Genomic DNA, 21346 nt, shown 5'->3' with positions numbered 1-21346 from the left:
CCGGCTCAATTAACAGTAACTTAAGGGAATCGGGTTCATTTAAATTCATGAAGTTTCCTCGCCACGTGGTCACGAGTTTGCCCTGGCAAAGGGGAAAAAATTGGGAAAGGAAAAAGGCAAACAGGACAATGACAGTAGACAGGACGAACGAGCGTTGACCACAACAGCCGCAGGATAACGTACGAAAAAAAATAGAAGTGGGAAACGGGGAAAGGAAAACAATTTTATGGGGGAAAAACACGAAAAAATTGTGCAATTGCGAAACAAAAATTAAATGAAGACAGGACGAAAATAAGTGCATTTTGATTTGGTCTATGGATTTTCGAGTTAGTCCTTCAAAAAGCTGCAATTGTACTAAGAAACGAAAAAGGCGAAGCCAACACACTTAAAATACAAATTATCTCAGTTTGCATTTTAAAAGATTTTCAGCAAATTAAATGGTTTACTCAAGAACTCAAATAATATGCTTATGATAATTTGTTTTAACAATGCTTGGATATTTCCTTAAATTATTAATGAAAAATATGCATATTTTAATTCAAATTTACATCACTTATTTTACTGGTTTCGTATTTTATTTTAAAACATCTAAAACCATGAAAATGTTGTCGAATATGTTAATACAGCTGTAATCCTATGCACTAAACGTATACTTAATATTTTAAAGTTGCAATATTCTCTGCATAAACTTGTCGTTCTGGTTGCCCGCTTCGATATCCTGATGTCCTGGAGGTCCTGGAGGTCCATTACCATCGCCTCCTGTCCACATTTGACTTCATTGCTCTCTATCTGGTTGAGGTCATACGAACGCATCAAATAGGCAAAGTTTTTTGGTAGCCAGAGCGACGCCTCGTGCCAAATTTATGACATTGAATTTATGTGCAGCAAGGCGTGCCGCCCCTCCAGCGGAAAAGTGGGCGGGGCTGAGACGAGGAAGTCGGGCAGGAGCAGCCGATCGATTTGGCAGAATTAACATCTAAACAAGTGTCGCCCATTGAAGCTGTGGACGAAGCCCAAGAAGCCGAAGAAAGCACATGAAAAAAGCGCGTTAAACTGCTTAACACTTCTGCATGGTCACCCAAAAGAAAATGGAAATGAAAACGGCAATGGAAATGGAAACTGAGGCCATAACTCATGCGACACGATGCCGGGGCAAATTGTCTAAGAAAAGCCAAAAAAGGAAATGGCAATGCATTAAGAAATAAGCAATTTGCCTCAGTCGCAAGCAAAAGAAGCCAGGAGATCGCATAAGGAGTCGGCCAAGGAGCCAATTGGGGGAGGAGTTCTCCCCCAAAATGGTTAAGGCGAGCCAAGGACACCAAGAAATCCCCAAGCCCCGTGTGCTCCATGCTGCAAGCTCCATGCTTCATGCTCCATGCTAAGTAGTTGCATTAAAAGCTTACAACAAAACCTGCGACAGACAACAGGACAAGAAACAAATTTTGGGTAACTCGCTGCGCCTGGGTCATAAAGTCAGCCCCTCCGACCTGCCCGCAAGTCCTCTTCGCACTCCCCCTCCTTTTCAGTGTATCCTCACCGAATTTTCCTGGCAGCGACTCAAAAATGTGCGACTCTTTGGGCGGCGTTGGGGTCTCGAGCGTGTAAATCATGCTGACTTGTATGCAGAGTTCAAATGCTTAAAGATAATTTAAGGTTAATTCAAGTTTATTTATGCTGAATATAACATGTGATAGCACTAAAATTGTGACAATGAAAAACTTGTTAAACTAAGGCAAAAGACATGGATGGTCTTCATCGCAAGGATTCTGAAAAAAAGGACGATACAAAGGAATTATGATTACCGAAAATAATCAAAGTGTTTTAGTCACCAACAACAACAATAACAATAAACTGAAACTACAATCTTAAGTCAAGTCCAAATAAAATATAAAATGGCTTTAAGTCTCAAAACAGAAATATTTAAAAAAATAATTTTCAGCCTAACAATACAAGACGTTTAAATACACTTGTGCGCCCTCTAGTGCCTGTCATGCAAACTTGGTGTAAATGTTCGCGACGAAAGCGAAAGAGGGCGCCACAACAACACCCTAAAGAAGCAAGTACAAGCACCGCAATAGGGGAGACTTCCACCCATAAATCAATTATTCTATTTAACTGCTGGCAAACTATGTCAAGCTTTTTGCATTATTCTTAACTATATATTGATATTACAAATGGCCGAACTGTTTGCATTTCAAGATTTAGCTTAGCGGACAAAATCAATTTGAAAGGGCTTTTTGGTATTTACAAAATCGAAAATGGCACAAGCAGTATGAATATATAAAAGCCGGACGGCGTAACTTTCCGATAGTCGCGCGGTCACACTGTTGGAAAGTGAATAGAATAAGCGTGAATAAAGCGAGAAAAGCAAACGCAAAACGTGAGACTGTGTGCGTTCGCCGTCTCCTCGCACCGAAGTGGAGCGCACTTTGATTAATTCCGTGGATGGAGTGGAACAACAAACACAACTGGAACAACAATTGAAAAGATGTTAAGCAGAGCACAGAGAGAGCGCAAAGTGAACAAAAACGAACGGTGAAAAGCACGCGTTTTGTCGTTTTGTTTTCCGCTTTTCCAGCAGCCGTGTGCCAATTCGTTTCGCACATTCTTCGCAGCCGGATATTGCGGAGGCAATGGAAAGCGCAAGCATGTGTGCATGTGTGTCGCTTGGATAACGGCGAAAAAGGCGATAGAGGAGCTGTGAAACTGCAACAAAAGCAAACAACTTAAGCTGGGATCTAAAATCGGATCTCAAGTTTGGGGACAAAGAACGAGTGTGAGAGAGAGACAGACGAGGAAAAAGATACTCACACACGCATACATTTAACCGCTTCACACGCTCTCCCGTGTAAAACCAATACAACAACAAAAAACAAAAACAACATGCAATTGTTGCAAAGTAGTTAAATAATTCTGCCCTGTCTGCGCTTTATTTCCTTCTTCATTTCGGTTCTTCTCGTTTTTGACTTTTTGTTGTATATTTTCAACAAGTTTCTGTTTCTCGCTTTTTCCCTACACACACACCCACCCACACAAACAAACAGTTCTTTTTTCGTTACTACTTCCAAACAACAAAAACACACGGCACACGAACACCAACCACCAATACCAAAACAACGTCTCGTGTGACGTGCGAGCGCAGAAATTGTCGTCTTTAGATTTTGTTTGTGCACTTTTCGCCATTTCCCTTTGTGTTCCGTTGTGTGCGGAACAGGAGGAAAGAGGAAAGCGAGGGAGCGCAAGAGTGGCCGAGAAGCACCTGCGAAAAAGCGGCACGAGATCGCCAGAAAAGCAGAAAATCGCAAGAAGCAAAAGCGACCGGCTCCCCACTTCCACACGCAAACACCGAGAGCTCCCCCCACACACACACATCCAACACTTGTTGCAGCGGACGAGGAGAAGGGGCGCCAGAGCGATAAGAGGGAAAGAGACGCGGAGCAGGAGGAGAACAAGTGCCTAAGAAGACAACAACGCGCATCTGCTATCAGCGAATACCACTGCAAACGTAAGAACGGGGATAAGGAACGGGGTGGAACAGACCTGAAAGATACCCTACAAGGAATACGTTGATAGTGCCCCCAAAAGTAAACAGATATGTAGTATCTTATATAAAGTATGGGGAATGTTGGGATTACTCACGTAGATATAAACATATTAACATGCAAAGCTTAAAATGTTTACAAGTACTTAGCTTCTTATGAGAATGATTTTCTTTGTAGTGTAGGTCTTAATAGAATATTCAAATCCCATAAAGATTGCATTAATGATATATACGTCAAAGTGCAGATAATTTCCTACTTAGTATAGGGTAATCATAGGGTAATCGTTAGTAATACACTTGGATATTTCATTTAAGAGCCTCCGTTTTTGTTGACCATAGTATATCCATAAAACAGACATATAAAAGACTTAAATTTCTTTTTATAAGCTTCTGCAGTGTCCAATAGGACGTAGCAGATGGATAATTTGCTCAGTGTCTAGTTATTAGTGCTATAAATTCTCCTATATGAAGATAACATTGAATACTATAGTTGATATAGGGCCATTAAGCACACCTTGCTTTGTATGCACTCCCTACCGCACCAAACGGTCTGCTAATCTGTCTGATGGGGTTTTTAAACGTTTTCCGATTATAAACACACCGATCAATCAATATGTTAGCCGCGTGTTTGGTATCCCCCTCAGCAGTTGTAAAAAGTAGTGCCATACAATAGTCCATATACCATTAACGAGGAACGAAATCGGGAAACGAGTACGGCACGCTATCCGCCGGAGAAAGACCGGTTGATAAGTGATAAGCCGGACGGACAGTCGGTGCAATTCGCCAATGGCCCCACAATCTCACATCTGATAAGGCCGGAATCACGATTTTCATGTGCCGCACATTTAAATTAAAGGCGTCAAGCTATAAAATGATATATGAAGAGCTTTGTCACCTATCGCGATTGTTATTTTCGAACGTGCAATAAGGGAGTAAAATATTGAAGGGATCAGGCAGGCTAAACTTATGGCCCTCGAATGTGACTGTTCTTATTTTGGGTGCTCTGTTTTCCAGATGGTCAAGGAGAAGCCCAACTCGACTCGCATCTACGACAAGGATGGGTTCAGGCGGCGAGCTGCCTGTATCTGTGTGAAATCGGAAAATGAGGCGGAGGTGAGTAACACTTCGTAAGATTTCGCAATTTTAAGAAATAAATTCAATTAACATACAATTTACTACTCAGGTACTTTTGGTTACCTCTTCCCGTCGTCCGGAGTTGTGGATCGTTCCAGGAGGCGGTGTTGAGCCCGAAGAGGAGTCTGCGGTGACCGCCGTACGCGAAGTGCTCGAGGAAGCCGGCGTGGTTGGCGATCTGGGTCGTTGTCTGGGTGTTTTCGAGGTAATACTTCAACTTGAGCTACTTTCCATTCAAACTGATTCTAAACTGTGTCCCGTCGTTCAGAACAATGACCACATGCATCGCACCGAGGTGTTCGTGATGAACGTCACTCAGGAACTGGACGAGTGGGAGGATTCGCGGAGCATCGGCCGCAAGCGCCAGTGGTTCACCATCGATGATGCACTTTCGCAGCTGGCGCTGCACAAGCCGACGCAGCAGCACTACCTAATGCAGCTGCAGCACTCGAAGACGCTGGACAACACGAATCGCGTGGTGAACGCCACGCATCCGCCCAAGTTGACCAATGCCGCCACCCCAGCCGCATCGCCCACCACGGCATAAAGGCATCGGGATGCAGGAAGCAGGATGCGGATCGCAGGAAGCAGGAACCACACATGCACACCACACTTAACCGCGAGACTAATCCAACACTAACCCTACAACTAACCCCATACCGAGAACCATACACATTTTGACATTTTGGAAATTTACATATAGACAGGCAGTCTTCTAGATTATGTTGGTTAAGCGATACTTATGTTACCCCGCATCCCCCACATAGCCCCATTTGCGTTTAAGTTTAAGTCACGGCGTTCATTTATGTCTTTAGTAAGTGTATCAGAACTAAATTTATGTGTTTACTCCAGAGAGAGTGAAGAGGAGGTGAAGAAAACAAAAACGCTACTCGATCAATGCTTAGCGATAACTTATATTATTCGAGATCTATAACACGACGCAGATGTAGACGAAAACAACATGTAATAATTTTTGAGCGAATAGCACTTTTTGCAAAGACGAAATTAAACTAAAACAAAAACTAAAACTAGATGAACTAAACAACAAAATCCAGATTAACGATATCTATTAGATTTTTCTACTCTTTTTTATAATTTACTCAAAAGGCGTCTTAATTGATTAATGTAACAAGCAAACCAATTGGAATAGGCTTTCACAAGCGCAAAAGGAGATCTTAATTAACTATGCTAAGCGGCCTAAATAAAACGAAACCTATTTAAGCGATGACTAACGAATCGATTTCGTTTCAAATCACCCACAGTCAAGGACAATTTTCAAAACAAACAAAAACAAAAACCTTAGACTCAACTTGACAAACTTAACGAACTGGACAAATGACGGCAAATAAATCATTAGAAAACCTTAATATACTTAACAACAGTTGCCTATGCAAGAATATAAAACCCACTGCAGGGGAAATATAAGGATAAACGTTAACTTATTGTAAAAACAAAATGCGAGAAGTTAGAGAAGCCAGCAAACAACATATTATGAACTAATTCAACTACTAAGATATGTGCACGTTGTACTTTTCAGAAGCAAAAAAAAAAAGAAACAATTGCGATTATAATATTAACACAGCTAGGAAAAAGAGGAGCATGTTTTCAATGTGATTTAAGAGATACAAGATACATACGAGTTAAACAATTTTATGTGACATTTTTTCGATGATTTTTTGGCACTTCAAAAGCGCGCAACAAAACGAAATTTGAACTCAAGCTCAATGGAAGCAAAGTCTGGCAGTTGAATCTATGATTTGATCAATCTATCAATTGAACTTTAGTTGCAAACTAAAGCCGACAAACGAACTTTTATCGGAACGCTAAATTATATCACAAATTGTTGCAATTAAACGATGATTTACAACCAATAAAGAAGAAAACAAAACACAGCGTGAGTTGTTTGCTTTTTAAAAAATAATTCAGCTTTTGCTTTCTTTATACTTGCAGCCTAATGAACATCAAACAAAAGGTGATTTTCCTAAATTTAGTTTATTGTTTATACGAATTTTGCTACATTAAATCTATTTCAGATGCTTAAGGACTACTTCTTCAGCTGAATCCTCTCGAATGGATGGGCCTCGATGTAGGCCAAAGCCCTGAGGATGTAATCCGGAATGGGAGGCGGCGTGGGCAGATGGGCACCAGTCGGACGGTATCCGTTCTCATCGGCAGTGTACTGCAGTTGGATGGGCGTTCCATCTGGAGCAGCGTAGCTCACCGAACCGGCAGCTTGGACTCCACCCACTCCACTCTCCTGGGCGTCGATGCCGTTGGAGGTTCCATATTCCCAGCTGTAAGAGCCATCTGGCTGGATCTCATTGCGGTACCTGATGGTCTGGGCCTGTGATTCATCTGCTGCTCGGGTGGCGGCCACCAGGAACAGGGAAATGATTAGCGCCTTGATTGCGGAAAAGATAACTTAATTAGATGTTCTGTAGTCGCTACTATCGCATCGGTCTTACGGTCTTGAACATTTTGGTGCTGGATTCGCTGCAGTTGCTACTGATTACTGATCTCCAAGTTCGACGACAGATCGTTTTATACTCCTAACGATCACTGACCTACACCTACAACATCGCCAAACAGGTGACACTTCGCCAATCCGAATTATTAATTTAATTCGCGCATGTGAAAATATGAATTTGACCGCGTTTTTACGAGCGTTGTCATTTGTTGTCTGCCTGTTGTTTGTTTTTACTACGGCTTTACGACCCAGGCGCCCTATAACCCATGCATCCAACTCTATGAGTTAAGGCCTCTCCTTATCTGCGCCTTAGAAATCGCAGATCAACGATCTCGATTTACAGATGCTGCCCCACAATGCCTCTTTTCTTATCTCATCTTGACTTATATTCATAATAAATATATAAATCGTAAGCCGAGTTTGAATGTGCAAAAGACAAGTCAACGAATATTTTACTCTCTTTTTATAAGTCTGGCGACTCAAGAGTAAAAGTGATATATTTTACTTATAACATCTAATATAAATTTTAAACAAACGAATTTAATGTAAAAGAAAAAGTTGACATTTCAAACTCAAGAATGTGTAATTTAAACCTGAAAACGCATAGTTGGTATAGTATTTTGAGAGACACCAAAGCTAGACACCAAGCCAACCCATCCTGATAAGTTAGAGTATCCGGTATGAAGGCGCCAAAATACTATTCGGCTGTCAGTCGATTAGCGGCTTTTGTTGTTAATGATATGCAAATGCGAATATGAATGCGGGCAAATGCCGGCAGAGCAGTTTGCGTTCGGATCTGAGTCGAACTTGAAAACCCAGCAAAACACCAAGTGTCATCGTAAATTTCTACCGACTGCTGCCGATTTTAGATAGTTTAGCTTGCATTTAAATAAGTTGAAAAACGTTTGACATTTTGGTATTATCCAAAAAGTATACTATGAAATATAACTTTCTATTTGCGCGAACTATTGGCGAATGGACCATTAAGCAACATTTAATAAATACTATTTTAGCCACTACTACATGTAGTGAAGGATATTACCTTTATATTAGTTTATATACCCGTTACTCGTAGAGTGGAAGTGTATACAAGAACCGATGTCTCTTTGTTTATGTGAACGTCGAGATATCGGGAACTATACAATTTAAAAATTTGAGAGACGCATGCAGATGCAAGAACTTGTCAGGCCAAAATCTATCAACATTTATTAGAACATTATATTGTCAAAAAGTTGTTAAAATCTTCCCTCGCAATCCCACTAGCTAAGTAATAGGTATCTGATAATCGATGAGCTCTGTATCGTTCGCTCTAGTTCATTGTTCTTTCTGCTGTCACACTCACATAAAAATTAAATATATAACATAATGTTCTTAAGAAAGGCTATGAAGCAGATAGAACTAAAGATCGGTTTTAAAAAAGTATAGATTTTCTTGATCAGGATGGTCAATCGGGCTAACCATGTTTTCCATCCATTCGGTCCTAGGAACTATAGACGCTACGGAGGAGGGACATTTTTTCATATTCCTCTTGCTCAATTTATGAACTCTGATGTTGGTCCAGGTTACACTAAGCAAAGCAAATTAGACTTCTTAGATTGTTTTTACATCTTCGTCGTTTATTTCATTTCTACATTAACATTTTTACGATTCGTAATAAAGCTTTTGATGTGTTGTCACATGAGACTCCCGACTCCGCTTAACCGAAGACCTTCTGGAAAGCGGGCCTGCGGTACTCCTTCTCGACGTACTGGGGATGGGTGCGGATGTACTCCAGGCTCTTCAGGATGGCAACTGGGATTGGGGGAGGAGTGGGCAGGAGGGCTCCCTGGGGCTGGTAGCCGTTGGCATCAGCAACATACGAGATCTGGACGAGCTGACCCTCGGGAGAGTAGTACGAGTAGCCTCCGCTGGCGTGGTTTCCTCCGATTCCGGCCTCCTGGGCGGCAATGCCGTTGCTGGTCTCGTACTGGTAGTTGTAGTTGCCCTCGGGCTGGATGTCGGCATCGAGCTTGGTGATGTAGGCACTGCCGTCCTGGTTGTAGGTGGCGGCGGCGTAGGCGCAGGCCAGGATGGCGGAGGCGACGAGCATCTAAAAGACAAGGTTATTAATACTATTAGGGGACTGACATAACATATATTGACATAAAAGCAATTAGTGGAAATATTAAATATTTCTTTATGCAACATTGCAGTGTTGCACTAATGAAACTTTTAATATTCTATTCTAATAATGATACGAGTATCTATAAATCCAGCATGTTTTCACTATTAAACTTAGTTTCTCATGAAATTTTTATAGTCAAATTATTAGGATAGGATAGGATATCCTTGAATTTCACTGCTTTTGTATAGTTATCCTTCCTTTGTACTTACGTAGCGGAACATCTTGGCTGATTTGGAGGAGTGCGTGTGTCTGCGACTAAGAGACGACTCTGAATGATGACTCTGCTGGAGTTCAGCAATGTTTTATAGGAATTCTCGATACGAAACCAGATCCACCCAAGCAACTTTTACGGCCGAGTGCAGGAAACTCATATGAATAACAATGGCCAAACTGAGATTGACCAAACTGGAGCGGCATGAGCGGCTTAAAAAGGTAAAGAGACACATGCTAACTGAAGTTGGACTCTTAAAATATGGATAATTATTCATCGGGCAATATAGTTATAGTTTATACAACAAATTGTGCATATATTAAAAAAAAACATATGCAAATATATTTTGATAGAATCTCATAAGTTTTTTATTAAAAATTATCATTAATTAATTGATCAAATTAAACGAACCATTTTTGCATTGCTTTAGCTTACAAAAGTGACATTAGCTTTATGTTAACCAATTATGGTCCAAACCATTAAAGAGAAGATAATCAAATCGTTATCAACTCGAAATAGGCAGCTAAATTAAACATTTAGGCGATATCAAATTTAATTTTACAAAGTTGGGTACAACAAACTTGCTCTGAAAACCCTTGACAACTAAATCCACAATCACAATCACAAACAAGTATTTTTAGTAAACTATTAAATACTTATTTTCAATCGGCGTGCTGCTAATAAATATAGCTAACTATGTCTATCCATACTTTTTCAATCTTCGAAAAAAAAAATTTTGCAAATTTTTGAATTTTTGATAAGGGGTACCGTACCATCATCAAAATTTGCAAAAAATGGCAAAAAAATATGAATTTCTTTTTTGAACACGTGTGGATAGGGAATTTTGGTACGAATTCAACGAGGTATGGCATTCCACTTTTGGACAACTATTTTTGGTGCTATCGAAAAAAACGGATTATTTTTTATCAAAAAATCAAAAAAAAAAATTTGTAAAAAATCGGATATTTTCAATCGGCGGTTTCCCCATAACTTGGCCAATAATGGCCGCACATCTAAAATAAATACTGTTTTGTGCTGCTTATAAACATAGCTAACCATGTCTATCCCTACTTTTTCGATTTTCAAAAAAAAAAATTTAACAAATTTTCGCATTTTGGATAAGGGGGTACCATCATCAAAATTTGCGAAAAATGGCAAAAAATTAGCATTCTTATTTATGTACATGGATCGATAGGGAATTTTGTTACGAATTCAACGAGGTATGGCATTCCACTTTTGGACAACTATTTTTGGTGCTATCGAAAAAAAAGGATTATTTTTTATCAAAAAATTAAAAAAAACATTTTTTGTAAAAAATCGGATATCTTAAGCCGTATTTCATATTAACAACCCATTATTCTAGGCCATCCTTATAGTTTAAAAGTCTAGAATGTATATTTTTTTGACAAACAAACAATCGATTAATGTAATTACTTTTTCTTTATTTTAAAACCTTTTTTAAATCGTAGTAAAGCTCTTGATTTGTTATCACATGAGACTTCCTCTCCTGCTTAACCGAAGACCCTCTGGAGGGCGGGCTGGCGGTACTGCTTCTCGACGTACTGGGGATGGGTGCGGATGTACTCCAGGCTCTTCAGGATGGCAGCTGGGATTGGGGGAGGAGTGGGCAGGAGGGCTCCCTGGGGCTGGTAGCCGTTGGCATCAGCAACGTACGAGATCTGGACGAGCTGACCCTCGGGAGAGTAGTACGAGTAGCCTCCGCTGGCGTGGTTTCCTCCGATTCCGGCCTCCTGGGCGGCGATTCCGTTGCTGGTCTCGTACTGGTAGTTGTAGTTGCCCTCGGGCTGGATGTCAGAGCCGATCTTGGTGATGTAGGCACTGCCGTCCTGGTTGTAGGTGGCGGCGGCGTAGGCGCAGGCCAGGAAGGCGGAGGCGACGAGCAGCTATAAACACGTGGATCACAGTTAGTTAGAATTGGTCAAAGGCAATTTTCGATTGCGTGATTTGTGTAAGGTTCTATGCATTTTACATTTATTAATTTTTTAGATTATCAAACAATTTTTTATTTATTTGTTAAGCCTCGAAGCGAATATCCTGCGAATATTTGACTTACGTAGCGGAACATCTTGGATGGCTTGGAGTGCGTTTGTCTAAGCTGAGAGACGACTGTGAATGTGACTTTTCTGCAGATTGCAAAGGTTTTTATACTGATTCTCGACATGAAACAAGATACACCGAAACCACTATTCCGCTCTGCTGCAGGAAACTCATCTGAATAACAATAAAGCCGAAAGCCCAAATTGGCCAAACTGGAGCACTAAGAGTGACTAAAGAGCCGAAGAGCCACGCACAAGTTCAAAAATCCACTCTTTTAGTTTCCAGTCATGGATAGATGTGACGCACAGTCACACAACTAAGGTGAATACACAAGCAGTATGTGTTTAAAATAATAATTAAATTATTAATAATAATAATAGTAAATATTAAATAATTAATAAATACATGTAATCTATGCGTGCCTTGTTCCTTGAATTTTATTTAACAATTATCATTTATTTTCTACACAATTATGTTTTAAAAATACTTACATATCAATCGAGTAATTCATAATCCCACTTAGGCAGCTTATTACTGGATTGTTGCACATCGCTCCTACGAGCTTGACCGCTGCTGTGCGTGTGGGCACTGCATGAGCAAAAGTTATTTCGAACCCCATGCGGCAATGTCAATGTCGCAGCCGCATAGGTCCGCTTAGAGGTTGGAGATCCGTTGGATGTTAGACATCGGTTTCTGGTTCCAAATTCAGTTTCAGCCGGCGCACCCAAAAAGGTGTATTAATTAAGTGCATTTAAAACACAGACCAGTCTCGATACAATTTTAGCATAATTTATGGTTTTACTCCAGTCTGCTCAACGCTCAATGGTTAACTTTTCCAGTTTGATTCGTCCAACCCTTTCATAGCTCTACGCATTTGTAGAGTTTGTCGGAGGTGCTGAAATGTGTGCGTTTAACAAATTGGTTCATAAAAGTGAGTTAATGCCTAATTGGTACACAGAGTGAGATATCAAACTGGATTAACCCGTTGCCAGGCGCGCCTAGTCCGTCTTATCCAAATCCAAAGACTACAAAACGTATCTTGTCACCAGCGGCACCTTTAATGCGATTTCTCAAAATATCACAGCATATTCTAGCACGGTGGCTCGCGACCAGTTCTCCAGCCAACAGGAAGCTTAAAAAAATAATAAAATCTTATATATTTCATTATTTATAGCTTCGATTAGGGAAATCTGTTGCATATTGATATTGATAACTCATGTCTACACTATATTTAAGCATAGGTACTTTCACATATTCAAGTTCTTACAACTAGGTTTTTAACATTGGATGATCTTTTACTTAGAAAATATATAAAAAATATTCACCAATAATAAAGAGACTTTAAGAGCTTTATTCAGTTAAAACAAATGGTTCATTATCAAGACTATCTTGATGCTATAAAATCTTTATTAAATACTGAGATTCTCCTTGAGGACTTGGAACCTTTTCCTCCTTTAATGGCTGCTTTTGCCCACTGTGCTGATAGTTCTTCGATGTGCCAGTGCCAATGAGATTATGCAACTTGGGTGGCCTGGCCTTGAGGAGATATCCATGCGATGAGAACACGTCGGTCGTAAAACTAAACTTTATGACACACGCCAAGAGTGAAATAGTCCGTCTGCTCGGATCGATAGGAAATGTATTGCGTTGAAGACGAAGTTAGATTTTTTTGTGGGTTTCGGTAACATGGTAACGTGTCGAAGACATTTAAAAGATTTATTAATTTACCGATTTTAGGCACAGTGGCGTGTTAATTCTGCGAACAGATCAAACATCGATTACGCATTTAGCACCCTTGGACTTGCTGTCGTCACGAATTTAGACAGGGGATCCCCTGAACTTTATTCTCATAATTATGCATAGTGATATACGATTATGATTATTAATTTAATGCCACTTAATAATGTCGTTTATTAGAGGAGGCTGCCTTTTAAAGTGTGGCTTAAAAGTGATTGGAAATCTTAAAGCTCAGTCTTTACTGCCACTGAAAACAACCTTCCCGCATTGCCGAAGTCTCGCATAAATTTAAATAAATCATACTAAAATAGATTTAAGTCGCTCACACTAACCGAATGTTGTAAGTCGTTTAAGGGCCATTTATCCATAGTTAAGACGAGTCAAATAAAGAAATATATCCCCAAAAGTGGTACCAAGAAAGGAGTAAGGTCGATTCCAAAAATGATGACATTTGCTATATTTGAGTGACTACTTAGTAACGATTACCTTTTGTACTCAAAAACTGCATCTTTCGCATAAACTAGTTCCAAATATTATAGTATATTTAGACGATTTATTCGGTTTTCTGGTTTTCCTTTCATTAATAAACAAATTGGTTTTGCTTTGAGGTGCGCGTCAATGGCTTCGGTGGCTTCAATAACTCACACCGATTTTGGGGTAAAGATATGTATAATTTTGCATATAATCTCTCAGGTTTCGATTCAGTTTTATGCAGATCAGGCGTCAATATTAGTGCAAGTTTTGTCAGCCATGCCGAAAAGAATTTATAATTTATATTTCCCATGCCAATCTTCATAAAGAGATCATCGTATTCCTAATGAGAACTGAATATATTATATTTTTAGACACGACATCAGTATACACTATTTTAAATTAGTTTAATATAAATATTATAAAGGAAATATATTAACCATCCATGGAGAATAATAATATTAAGGCAAGTGTTTTTTTCTCCGAAATAATAGATTTAAAGATGTATATAATCTAAGGCAGTTTTGAAAGGATTTCATTTACTTAAATGTAAGTCAGTAAATTAGTTTTATGTTTTCTAAAAAGTAGTTTGAAAATTTATTTAAACGCGTGGGTTAACTTGTCTTTTTAATGTTACATAAAAATACTTTTAATGACTAGGTCAAAGCATACACGACCCTCTTATTTTAAGGCGAATAATTTTATTCAAACTGCTTTAAAAGGTTGTCATGTGTCCAAACATTAAGACTTCATTTTTAGTGTATTAAATGAAATGCAAATTAATTGGGCTGAACTCGTGTGCATATTAATTGGACTGAATTTGAAACTGAAACTGATACATATATTGCCAAATATGTCATATTGACTTTTAGCATTTTCCCATAACCTGTTGGCCTTCCGGGATGTCAATATTTGAATGGATTTTAACAGCGAGTTGCGAGATTATTAATGTAGTTTTCCAAAAATTAACTGGCTCTTAATTTATTGGGCTCCTAATTTAAAAATGACTTTTCGCACCTTTCACAATGTTGTTTGAGTGTCTTTGCTTGAGAACCAATTTTATTTTAATGTCAAAAAAACAATGGAACTAAGAAATATTTATATTTTAACGACTCTTTAAATATCATAGTTTGGTTATGCAGTTTTAATTAAACTTTATTGTCACAACCCATGATATAATTTGCCATGGAATCAAATAAGGACAATGTACTAAAGAATTTGAGGAGGTTAAAAGGCAGGCTTCTGGATTTTTGTCAGTAGTGGGGTTATTCAAAATAAAATTTTAAGTCAACATGAAATTTTAGCCAAGCTAAGGTCTTCAAGGGGTTGATGAAGATAACCAGCAAGGAAAAAAGTAAAGTAAGCGGAATGATTAATAAATACAAGTATGTAAAATAATAGAAATGGTTCAAAGAGATATTTCATATTTTTAAATAAATAATAATAATACATATTTTATTATTTGTAAAAACTATTAATTACAAAATGTAATTTTAAAATACAGATTTAATGGAATAAGTTGTGGTTTTGATTTCAAATTTCAGCGCCCAACGTTAGTCTCAATAAAAAGTGCCAGAGGGCGCTCTCTCTGAACAGCTGTGCTGTTCTGCTTCTTTCTTGCCATTCACCCGCCCGCGTGCCTTTTGCCATCTCACTCGCACTCGCCCAACTCGAAACGAGGCGAATTTTATCTTTTAATTTTATTTTGACCAAATTACGAGCGCAGCGCACAAAATGCTCGCCCACAGGATGCAGCTTTGGAGGACAACGAACGAGGCGATGGCCTTGAGTTCGGCAGCCGGCCGTTTCAACCCACAGGTGAGTGAAGATCATTGAAAAAGAGCCGGCGACCTGTGACATAACCTGCAAGTCGGCCAATGTTTGTGTTCGAAAAAGTACCCAAATTTCAATGAAAACTCTGCTTTGCAGGCATCTGCGGGAGGCAGGAGAGATCTCCACCTCCAAAGGATTACCAGGGGCAGCAGTTTGCCCTTGTCGACCCCCGAGAAATGGTCCAATCTCGGCCAGCTTCGTTTCGCCAGTGGTGGAGCAGCTGCAGCGGGAGTTTCAGCCAGCAAGGGCGAGGAGTTCATGCAGGCGGTGCCGAAAACGGAACTAGTTGATCTGCCGGACATACCCGCTGCTCCAGTGCCCCCACCCACCGATGGTCTAAATGTACTGGACGTGGTGAATGCCGCAGGAGAACCCTCCTTCGCCTCAATTGGCTTGGGCGGCTGGTCGCCGGTGGGCATGGTGCAGAATTGCATGGAATTCTTGCACTGCACCTGGGATATTCCCTGGTGGGGCACCATCGCCATTGGAACACTCGCAGTGCGAACCATAATCTTTCCATTGGTCATCTTAGCCCAGAGGAACTCCGCCAAGATGAACAACAACATGCCGCAGATGCAGATGCTACAGCTAAAGATGACCGAGGCCAGGCAGTCCGGAAATGCCATTGAATCCGCTCGTTATGCCCAGGAAATGATGCTGTTCATGCGGGAGAAAGGCGTCAATCCTCTCAAGAACATGGTGGTTCCCTTGGCACAGGCCCCGCTCTTCATTAGCTTCTTCATGGGACTGCGACAGATGGCCAACGCGCCGGTGGAATCTATGCGGGATGGCGGCCTCTTCTGGTTCACAGATCTCACCTTGGCGGATCCCTTCTATCTGCTGCCCATGATCACCAGCGCCACGTTGTACCTGACCATTGAGATTGGAACGGATTCGGCTCGCTTGTCGGCTGCCAACATGAACACCATGAAATATGTGCTCAGAGCCCTGCCCATTGTGATCTTCCCGTTCACGATGAACTTCCCTGCTGCCATTTTGACCTACTGGGCCTGCAGTAACTTCATATCGTTGGGACAGGTTGCCGTGCTGAGGATTCCCTCCGTGAGGGAGTACTTTAAGATCGAAAAGATGCTGACCCATGCGCCCAGTGCACTGCCACCCAAAAAGGGATTCGTCGGCGGAATGAAGGAGTGTAAGTAACAATGATTTTCCCGCTTTATCATTGAGCTTTTCCGATTTACAAGCTTTTCAATCACTTTTCCAGCCTGGGACAACATGAAGATCTCGAAGGAAATCGAGGAGCGACAGCGCCTGGACGAGATCCGATTCGCCAAGGCAGGCAAGGGTCCGCTGGTCAAGACGTACAAGTACGATCCCACGAATGTAGCGAAGCCCATCTCCGCGGAGCCGCACATGCGGCTAAAGGAGCCGCCCAACAAGCAGGGATAGTTCCTCGCATCCTGTAATCGCCGCTGAGCGCTGTGTCTTGTTACGTTAATTTAACCCTTTAGTCTATAGTTTTTCATCATCCGTTTTGCTGCTAAAATATAGATTGTATATATACAGAGGCAAACTGTTTGCTGATGAATCCTAATTTGAGAAGTTGGAGGCAAAGTTTTGGTAGATGTAATCGCTGTAAAATAAATTCGTCATGGAAGATACGAATGTATATTAATACATGATCACCCATAAATTAAATCGATGTGTGTTTTCAGTTGAGATAAGATACGGTCTTAAAAGGCAATCAAGTATGAAAATGATTGTGGAGAATTAAGTCATTTATATTACTTTAACAAATATAAAAGTGCTCATCAAATACTATTTGCCTAAGTTAAAATGCTGGGCACTCAATTAGTAGACTATAAAATCAAAAATCATCAATCATTCGAAACCGGGTGGATTTTCAAGTTGCTGACCTCGATTACTAGCTATTAGTTAGCATAGGCTCGGAAAATAAATAAAACCTTCAATAGCTTTGTAAATAACTGGAAAAATAAAAGTAAACATTAAGCCAATTTGAATAATTGTTAATCTATCCACATAAGTCTTATCATGGGTATAAAAAACAATTATAATTACCAACCAAACAGGGAAACAAACAATTACGATTAATAAACATTACCATACCTCAAAAACCAACTACACAATCACAATCGATTCGGAAAGGGAAAACAGGCACCAACTTTCTTTAGACCAATATTATTATTACTAAACCAACAGCATATGTGTATATATCCAAAACGAGGATAAATAGTTAAATAGTTAACCCTTGGCGGAGATGCACTGGTTGATCACCTCGGCGAGGTGATTGTTCTCCAGAGCAGCAGCCACTCGTTCCTTGTCCGCCAGTTGCTTATTCACCGCCTGCTCGGAGGCGTGCGTGCCGGGCGTTATTTCCACGGTGACCTTGAAGCGGGGTGGCAGCGAGCGGAGCAACTTCACCCGGATGGAAAGCCCAATCAAAGTGGCCATCGAGCAATGGGGAATCGTCGGTGTGAAGCTGATGTGCACGGAATTCTGGCCATTGTTTATCTGGATGAGATCCTCCTGCACCACATGCAGCTCCTCCAAGGTCAAGGGGTGCTCCGGGTCATTAATATTCCTGATGAGATCTGGCAATTGCTATTTATTAGATATATTCCTCAGCAATCTTTTTTTATCTCACCAAAAATCTCTCGTTTGTCAAAGGGATCGGGCACGTTTTCGTCTTCTTCGTTGGCGGTCAATGCCCTATCCTTGATTCTCTCGTAGACATTGGGGTTAATGTTCTCGATTTCCGTGGGCATTTTGTACTGTTCTTCCTTTTAAAACTTTTTATTTACACGTTTTTTGAGGAGAAGAAATGGAAACAATAACTAACAGTCTTCAGTGTGTCCGCACTTTTCGCACTAGAAAGTTCCCAAAAAACACCACATTCAGTTTATGGTGTGCAGACACTTTTTGGGCGCGAAATTGATTTGAATTTGAAATGGATCCCATTTTGTTAATTTTTTGATAAACTAGTTCATTGAATTAATTATACATTTATGCGCGCATCACACTACTCAGCTTAATTATTGATGTTTAATTCAATAATTTTAAGTTAATCACAGTTGACCTGTAGTTTTTTCTGAGCTTTGAATTATTTCAACTTAAATTCGATACAAATTCAGGGCAATTACTGGATCAATCACATCAAATCACAACGTACAGTTCCAGGAAAACATCGCACAATTGATATGTTTACCTGTCAACTTACGTAAAGGGCGTAATTACAGACGCCTCGCGATCCATATTTATGTGCTCCTCAAATTAGCTGCGGGAATACTTAACTTAGGTTAAACCAAGCTTAACTTTTTTGCGAGCGAGTGCTAAATGGCCAGCAGATGTGGATGTGGATGAGTCCGTACTTGGTAGCGCTGCTGACTAAGCCTTGAGCCCATTTCGCCGGCCAAACCCGCTTTTATTTTCCATATTTTTATTCCATATCGCTGCTTTTACGAGAAGCGCGAGAAGCCGGCGCACTTGACGCCGATTTCCTCGGGTTATAATTAGCCAGACTTATCAATATCAACGTAGAAAAGCAGATTTACATTGTGAACGGGTTTCCGTGCACTTGGCGTGCATCTATTCGCAATTAGCACCGAATTACAAACTGGTTAACAGCCGCTGCCAACGGAGTGGAGGAGCCTCCGATCGGTTGGGTTTATAAAATGGGTCGCCACTTGGCTCAGATCAGCAGTTTGGGTCACATCTCCCAGCGGTCAGCATGAAGTCGGTTGTAAGTCGAGAGCTCAGTTTTCTTTAAGATTTTCCACGAAAAGTGAAAATGTCATCGTGTTTGTTTATACACAATATTGTAATCGGTTAATTAAGGGGTGCTAAGCGATTTTACTTTTGAATGATATTAAAATTCAACATTTTTTAAAAATTCCCCAAGAATCTAAAATGTGCTCTAATCCATGTTGTACATTTTCTTAGATTATTCTCCTAGCCCTGGTGGCTTTCACCCAGGCAGCACCTGTGGACGTCAAGGAGTCCGCCTCTGGAGAGCTCTCCAGACCCAGTCCCATCAGTCCCGATGTGCTCGTTGACCCCAAGCCCACGGCCAAGGTTGTCCTGCTTAAGGATGCTCCCACCTTGAATCGCGAGAGGCGTAATGAACCCAAGAAACCCGACAGCGTGAAGGCCCACCAACTGATCGATCCCGCGGAGCCCATCCTTCTTAGTCATCAAGAGCAGAAGGCTTCGCCGGAAGTACCACATGAGCACAAGCACAAGCGGGAAGCTCACCACGAGGAGGGCCACCACGGTGACGATGCAGTGCCCCAAAAGGATGAAGTGAAGGAGGCTCCCGAGGTGCCGGAACCCAAGAAGGAGAAACGGGAAGCTCACCACGAGGAGGGTCACCATGGTGACGATGCGGCTCCCCACAAGGAGGAAGTGAAGCAGGCACCCGAAGCCCATGAACACAAGAAGGAAAAACGTGAGGCTCACCATGAGGAGGGCCACAAGGATGACGCGGGTGATCGTCCCCAGGTGGAGGATCTTTCGCTGCCCCATGCCTTGCCCGCTGTGGCTCACACCGCCGAGTTGCCCAAGAAGCAGGAGAAGCGCGAGACCGTGGAGAAACCCGACAGCGTGAAGGCCCGTGAGTCCCTGCAGCATAATCCCCACCGAGCCGAGGAGCTGCAGAAGGCCATCGAATCTCTGACCGGTGGAAAGGCGCCGGAACAGCGTCATAAGCGCGATATTCCCGTGCCCACGCAAACCAAAGCCACCACCACCGATCTGCCGGCCACCACAAAGTCGGAGCTGGGCAGCACCACTCCCTCCATCCCCAATCTCCACATTCCCCATCCCATTCCCGTGGCCGAGCTCTTCGAGAAGAACAAGCACGCGGATAAGTCCACTTCCAGTTCCGAGGAAAGCAAGGAGAAAGCAAAGGCCTAGGCTTCCCATGCCAAAAGACGCTAATGGGACCATCACGAGATTTGTAGTCAGCGAAAACGAACTAAAATAAAAATAAATATTAACATGCTTACATAAAGGGACGGTGTGTTAATTAATTAATAAATATTTAGGTGGATGGAGACCTATAAAAAGGTAGCTTTTAGCTAATAAACACAATGAATTGTCTAAAAAGTGGTGCCTACAGCAATTCCGACTTGAATTGGATCATTTTTGTAGAAGTTCTAAAAATGAATATGATAGAACAGGCACAGAAATGAAGTTTTAAATATACTTAGTTATTTCATAACACTTAATACTAAACTGGTAATTATAAAGTTTTGGTTTTGACGAAAATTATTGCAAACGCCTTCAAGCACTAAATATTTATGCGCCAAGTAGCTTCCTGGTAATAAATTTAATTTACGTTCTCAACGAGGCGGACACAAATAATTGCTATTATAGTAAAACTGTATTGGAATATTCTTAGAATATTTCCACCTTATAGGCAACAATTTAAATGCGAAACTCCTCGGACTTCCCCGTATAAATTAGAGCAATTTAACTACGCGCTTCTCGTAAAAAATATTGAATATTTACGTAAGCACCTCTTCGCTAATTATTCACTAAATATTTATGGCATGCACGTAGCTAACTGCTATTTTATACACTACCCCAATGTTAGTGAGTAATCAGTTAAATAAATATAAACAGCCAGATGTAACAATAAACAAGGTATTGTTTGCTTCGGCTTTTTCCATTCAATTTGTAATTTTTCGCCATAATTATTATGACAATTATTACAAGTAGGTGCTTAAATGTAAATACGAAACTGAATTA

The 21346-nt window shown here is 40.8% G+C and overlaps 7 protein-coding genes across 9 annotated transcripts; 3 read left to right on the top strand and 4 right to left on the bottom strand.

The window, feature by feature from the left end:
* Positions 1 to 2314: 2314 nt before the first annotated feature.
* Positions 2315 to 5911, top strand: LOC6533632 (diphosphoinositol polyphosphate phosphohydrolase 1). Its single transcript, XM_002094303.4, has 4 exons — positions 2315 to 3505; positions 4556 to 4654; positions 4725 to 4880; positions 4944 to 5911. The coding sequence occupies exons 2-4, from the start codon at positions 4556 to 4558 to the stop codon at positions 5220 to 5222; spliced, it is 534 nt and encodes a 177-aa protein (XP_002094339.1). The 5' UTR covers positions 2315 to 3505; the 3' UTR covers positions 5223 to 5911.
* Positions 5912 to 6651: 740 nt separating this feature from the next.
* LOC6533631 (endocuticle structural glycoprotein SgAbd-8) lies at positions 6652 to 7520 on the bottom strand. Its single transcript, XM_002094302.3, has 2 exons — positions 7141 to 7520; positions 6652 to 7076 (listed from the first exon to the last, which is right to left on the bottom strand). Exons 1-2 carry the CDS (start codon positions 7150 to 7152, stop codon positions 6720 to 6722), a joined length of 369 nt encoding a protein of 122 aa, XP_002094338.1. The 5' UTR covers positions 7153 to 7520; the 3' UTR covers positions 6652 to 6719.
* A 1203-nt stretch (positions 7521 to 8723) lies between these two features.
* LOC6533630 (pupal cuticle protein Edg-78E) lies at positions 8724 to 9620 on the bottom strand. The gene is made up of 2 exons (XM_002094301.3): positions 9516 to 9620; positions 8724 to 9231 (listed from the first exon to the last, which is right to left on the bottom strand). Exons 1-2 carry the CDS (start codon positions 9525 to 9527, stop codon positions 8839 to 8841), a joined length of 405 nt encoding a protein of 134 aa, XP_002094337.1. The 5' UTR covers positions 9528 to 9620; the 3' UTR covers positions 8724 to 8838.
* A 1318-nt stretch (positions 9621 to 10938) lies between these two features.
* Positions 10939 to 11698, bottom strand: LOC6533629 (pupal cuticle protein Edg-78E). Its single transcript, XM_002094300.4, has 2 exons — positions 11592 to 11698; positions 10939 to 11421 (listed from the first exon to the last, which is right to left on the bottom strand). The coding sequence occupies exons 1-2, from the start codon at positions 11601 to 11603 to the stop codon at positions 11029 to 11031; spliced, it is 405 nt and encodes a 134-aa protein (XP_002094336.1). The 5' UTR covers positions 11604 to 11698; the 3' UTR covers positions 10939 to 11028.
* Positions 11699 to 15029: 3331 nt separating this feature from the next.
* Positions 15030 to 17275, top strand: LOC6533628 (mitochondrial inner membrane protein OXA1L). Of its 3 annotated transcripts, none has more exons than XM_039374336.2 (4): positions 15030 to 15168; positions 15532 to 15601; positions 15713 to 16769; positions 16842 to 17275. In XM_039374336.2, exons 1-4 carry the CDS (start codon positions 15113 to 15115, stop codon positions 17024 to 17026), a joined length of 1368 nt encoding a protein of 455 aa, XP_039230270.1. In that variant the 5' UTR covers positions 15030 to 15112; the 3' UTR covers positions 17027 to 17275. The 3 variants fall into 3 exon arrangements, with proteins under 3 accessions (XP_039230270.1, XP_015050193.1, XP_002094335.1); XM_015194707.3 differs by having other exon boundaries at positions 15032 to 15142; positions 15328 to 15601; XM_002094299.4 differs by having other exon boundaries at positions 15032 to 15168; positions 15328 to 15601.
* Positions 17276 to 17337: 62 nt separating this feature from the next.
* LOC6533627 (MIP18 family protein galla-2) lies at positions 17338 to 18464 on the bottom strand. Its single transcript, XM_002094298.4, has 2 exons — positions 18243 to 18464; positions 17338 to 18189 (listed from the first exon to the last, which is right to left on the bottom strand). The coding sequence occupies exons 1-2, from the start codon at positions 18361 to 18363 to the stop codon at positions 17840 to 17842; spliced, it is 471 nt and encodes a 156-aa protein (XP_002094334.1). The 5' UTR covers positions 18364 to 18464; the 3' UTR covers positions 17338 to 17839.
* Positions 18465 to 19231: 767 nt separating this feature from the next.
* Positions 19232 to 20606, top strand: LOC6533626 (pollen-specific leucine-rich repeat extensin-like protein 1). Its single transcript, XM_002094297.3, has 2 exons — positions 19232 to 19337; positions 19538 to 20606. Exons 1-2 carry the CDS (start codon positions 19326 to 19328, stop codon positions 20507 to 20509), a joined length of 984 nt encoding a protein of 327 aa, XP_002094333.1. The 5' UTR covers positions 19232 to 19325; the 3' UTR covers positions 20510 to 20606.
* Positions 20607 to 21346: the final 740 nt, after the last annotated feature.

Source organism: Drosophila yakuba, chromosome 3L (assembly GCF_016746365.2).
Source record: "Drosophila yakuba strain Tai18E2 chromosome 3L, Prin_Dyak_Tai18E2_2.1, whole genome shotgun sequence".
Classification (NCBI taxonomy): Eukaryota; Metazoa; Arthropoda; class Insecta; order Diptera; family Drosophilidae; genus Drosophila; species Drosophila yakuba.
Note: the sequence above shows the minus strand (reverse complement) of the source record. Positions and strands in the feature narration are given on the sequence as shown.